The sequence below is a fragment of the Rhincodon typus genome, chromosome 15 (genome assembly GCF_021869965.1).
Source record: "Rhincodon typus isolate 14 chromosome 15, sRhiTyp1.1, whole genome shotgun sequence".
Classification (NCBI taxonomy): Eukaryota; Metazoa; Chordata; class Chondrichthyes; order Orectolobiformes; family Rhincodontidae; genus Rhincodon; species Rhincodon typus.
In genome coordinates, this window is record NC_063346.1 from 45,459,798 (window position 1) to 45,464,536 (window position 4,739).

The window sequence follows — 4,739 nt, forward strand, 5'->3', positions numbered from 1 at the left end:
CATGGTAAAGATGAGGTGTTGGGGACCGGGGAATTGGAAGTTCTGGATGTTGGTTATGTTTGTCTTGTTTCAAGTATACGAAGCAGGGCTTGCAAATTGTAGGCTGTGACCCCAGCTCATTGGGTCACATGGGCTGCACCTGCTTCTGTACTTGATTCTGACATGTCCCCACCTTGCAAGCAGCTTTCTGTCCCCTCACTTGAATAGTTCTGATCCATTTTAAAACATTAATTACTGCTGATTGTTAGCCTTTTTTTCTCAGTGGTTTTATGTTCAGGTTCTGTCATCAGAACTGCAGTTGTCTGCGTGCAGGTTATATGAAAGATGTTACTACTTGTTCTTTTGGTAAATAATCTAACATCCCCTCCCCCAAAAAAACATTCATGCACATGCACACGTGCACACAATGGAAAGGAAGAGGTTATGGAAAGTTTTGTTTCCCATGAGTCAAAGAGGGGAAAATATTCATGGACTCGGTGATCAATTCTTAATCACTTTATTGCTGATCTTATAAAATGTAAGAGAACAAGTTGATCAATGAATAAATCAGGATGTTGGGTAGCCCACCAAACAAGAGGTTCTCTGGCACTGTTGCTGAATCTTGGCCTTTGTGAGAATGCTTGTTTATTTGAAAGTTCATTGGTTGTGTCAGCTTTTAATCTCAAATCTGAAGTATTTAGAGTTATTATTTCAAGTGCAAGTCCAACCCCCCTGCAACGCCCCCCCCCACACACACACACACACACACACACACACACACACGCAGACAGAGTGGCCTACCTCTTCTGCTCCTGTAGTGAGTTTGGTAAATGGCCATTATAATTCGGTATATGAAAACAAAAGCAAATTAATCCACTAATCTATCACCAGTTTAATCCTTTCCTCCCAGGTTTGTAATGTCAGGAATAGAGCATTCAGGCTCATATTTGACCTTGCTTTGCACGAGTCCACAGTCAGTCAAGGGGTCAAATAGAAACCAATTAGTTTGTACCAGTTGTTAACTGGAAAGCTGTAATCGATCTCTGAAGAACTTTGTCAGCTCTTAATGAGTGCACCAAGATCGGCATAAATTAATCACATCCCACTGTTAGCATACAATTTTGTATTGTATCTGAACTGAAAGCTTGAATTGAGAGAGTGAAAGATTACTGAAGTAATTAGAGTGCAAAAAGTATGATTTTGGTGAGCTTGCAGTATAATTTAAAATATTAAGCATACTTCTGCATGTCTTTAGCTCATTTGTTCTGTCTCTTTCAGTCCATTTGACAAAGATGATCAAACATCTGCTGCCAGCACTGTCAACAAAGTGCCCACTGTGAACAAACGGTTCTCCACATACAACCAGAGTCCTCCAGATACCCCATCCCTGCGGGAACAGGCCTTTTATGTAAGCCTCTCTGAGGAAGTTCACCTGCACGTGCTGTTGTTGTATATTCCATCACAGAACTGACCAGACTGCTTTTATTTCTTGTAATCTGTATTTCCAGATCGTAACCTATACGATCAAAACAGCAAGTAGCAAATGATGTTTTGTACAGTGCAGTTGGTTTGTTGTTTTAATTTCTATAATCTTCAGATTGGCGCCTTGGTTTGGAGTTGACATTGTATGATTTACGAATGGGTAGCTTGGCATTTATATGGAGCTACTGAGGAGTGGGGTCATCAGCTATGACAGAACGGTGACTGTGCTGCATAGAAAAGGACTGAGTGTGCACACTTCTGAAAGGGAGAATAAAGACCTATCCTTTTATATGCTACACACATTAAAGTCATTGGTATGGCTTGCACAATCTTATTGCCAAGTTGCCATAGTGACAATGAAACTAGCTTACAAAGGGAAACCAGTATGGGAGAGGGCATGCTGTGAAAGCCACTTACTGACTGAAGTTGTTAATAAATGACACCATTCAGGTCTACTTAAGCAGTCTGAGGTATTAAGATGTGTGTAATTCAGGAGGTAGTTAACCTAGTGTTTCCCAACATTTACCCTTATAATCACAAGTTATAATTCTGTTGGTTTATAACCAGTAATTTCAATTGGAAGGTTGTCATTTTTATTTTGGCTTCACTGTTCTCATGATGTACTTTTACCAGTTAATACTAAACAATGAATCTCTGTTGAAAGTCTACAATATCAAAGAGCTGAAATTTAACTTCATGGTTTCATTGTTCAAATTCCTAAATGATGAAAATGGCGCATCCAAACAATTGTGTTTTTAATATGTTAGTGCTGTTGATGGACAGGAACATTCCTGTTGTGCTGTCTGGAAGGTACAAGGTAATCAGTGGTCTGATTGGTGTCTGGGTTATGACCCAGGCGCACAGTGGCCTCTGTGTGCATGGCTATAATTTATACAAATTAGGACATAACCTGTCTGCTCGATTTTATTACCCATTTGTTTCATCTCTCGACATGGTTTGAAAATATTTTGCGTAAAATTTGTTTTAATTTGAGTTTATGAAGTAATTGGTTTCTCTCCGTCCTAGGAACTGTTTATCGTTTGTCTGGTTGTGTCGTTCTTTAACACTTGGCACATGTTCTGGTAGTTTGCCTGTGGAGGTTAGGTAATGGTCAACCTATGAATGTATTGGGTGGAGCATTTCCTCAATCCAGTTCAGTGCCTGCACATTGTGTTTAAATTTAGCACTGTTTTTATTATCTGTTGCTCATTATCTTGTTACCCTCCTGCTCTCCCAAAAGGTGTCACCAGCCTGCCCGAAAGGGAAAACTAGCAAAAATAAATGGTAACACTTGAAAATGAACATACTGCAGCCCCATTTTGAACTATACAAGATGAATCAGCAGCATATGTCATTTGCAAATATTATCTGGTGGTGATGCTGGCATCGATGGTAATATCCTCCTCCACTGCCCCACTTCAGCTTCTCCTATGTACTAGGATGGCACTTGGGGCTTTTCTGACTTGGTCAGTCACTGGTTAAACTTGCTGAAGCATCAAACACCCCATTTAACTTCTTCCAAAAGGCTTTGTTCTGGGTTATGCTGCTTTCTGCTCAGTTTCTAAACTTTGTCTTTGGAGTATTCTCCAAGTTGATATTAATTTAAAAAATCTCCTGTTGCACACTGGAATGGCAATGAACCAGATTGTTGGGGATAAACCAATTAAGGGACTCAAATCAGAGTTTAAATTGTGAGGAAGCAGTTCAGAATTTTTTTTAATGGTTGAGAGATGTTCACAGGCTCAAAACTGCCTAGCAGTTTTGTTCTGACTTTGTGTAGCTTATTTCTGTCACATTTGTCATGATTAATTTCTTAATTTATATTCTTACAAATGTCGTAGTCACATTATGTGGGGCCAAGGCTCTTCAATTTTTAACTAATTTTTATGGCTGTTAGAATGTTGCGTTATTTCAGATCAATTTTATTCATTCATGGGATGAGGGCATCATTGGCAAAAACAGTACTCAGTGCCCATTCCTGGTTGCTCTTGTGCTGAGCCACCTTCTTGACAACGGAGTGGATTGCTAGACCACTTCAGAGGGCAGTTAAGAGTCAACATTGCTGTTGGCCTGGAGTCATATGTAGATCAGAGCAGGTAAGGACAGCTAATTTTGTTCTCCACAGGATACTAGGGAAAGCTGTATCTATTGACATTGCAACCGTGGAGAAAACATTTCCCACACTAGCAAATCCCAGAAACTGCAATGGATACAATTAGAGAACTGTGCCTCGCTAAATTTTGTTTTCAATCAGGATCTTATCCAAGTGGAAAATCTGGGCTTTTAACTTCTTCCTGACTGAGTGCATGATCCTAAAATCTCCCTTATGACATTCAACAGGCCTACTAAACTTATTTTACATATCATTATTCCACAAGGAAATAAATAACATCTGCAAGCTTTGAAGCATAGCTTTGGTTCACTGCATATCCTTTCAATTAGAGGAGAGTCACTTTTTAAATTCCCTGTAAGAGTCAGTCTCTGGTACACTTCCTGGCGTCTACTTATACAGCGTTGATGACCCAACTGTAGCAACAGAGTGCCAGGTTGTCCTTTTGTCTAGGCAGTGTATGGTGGGTAGTAAAGCGGATCCTAAAAAAGATATGAGAAGCGAGAAATGATATGCTTTATTCATGATTTAATTGTAGGATAAATTGCCTTAATTTACAGTTTAAAAGTCCTTTGTTGCCATTGGCAAGAAAGTGCAGCTACTCCTTCATGAACTTGTTCTAAAAGGTTTTTCTTTTGATGAGCAGAATCGGAGTTATTAATGCAACGATGTGTCCTTCCTGAGGCCTGCAATCAGAAACTAGAATCTAGTGCAAGTCTTGATGGTTACTGTCCATGGCTAGTCCTTCATTAGGATTATTGTCACTATAGATTGGGTGTAATAACCTTTTTTCCTATTCCCGTGCCTGTGGTACAGTATCTGGAGTGCAGTTATTTTGTAGCCAGAATCTGCTTTTTTAAAAAAAAATCTCTATTTCATGATTTCAGATATAAGTAAGCATTGGCAAGGGAGATGGTTACCAATTAAGTTCTGCTCAGGATGCACACTGGAGAGACCTGGAAGATGGTGCAATTCTTGTAATGATCCAGAACAGTCTAATCAATTGACAATTACAATAGTTCCTACCATAAGTAGGAATAGAGTCAGTTGCGCAAGCAGGTTGCATATGGGATAATTTTGAACAAAAATCAGGCCTTTAAGATCAGCCAGTTAGCACCCCCCTCCCCCCCCCCATTCCCCCCCCCCCCCCAACGCCCCCCCCACACAC

The 4,739-nt window shown here is 40.0% G+C and overlaps 1 protein-coding gene across 1 annotated transcript in view; it reads left to right on the forward strand.

Annotated features, from left to right (window-relative positions):
* LOC125485049 (rho family-interacting cell polarization regulator 1-like) overlaps positions 1–4,739 on the forward strand; it is a 28,771-nt gene that overhangs the window by 21,529 nt on the left and 2,503 nt on the right. The window contains exon 4 of the mRNA XM_048605991.1: positions 1,258–1,387. Within this exon, the coding sequence (XP_048461948.1) occupies positions 1,258–1,387 (130 nt within the window). The remainder of the gene's footprint in view (positions 1–1,257; positions 1,388–4,739) is intronic.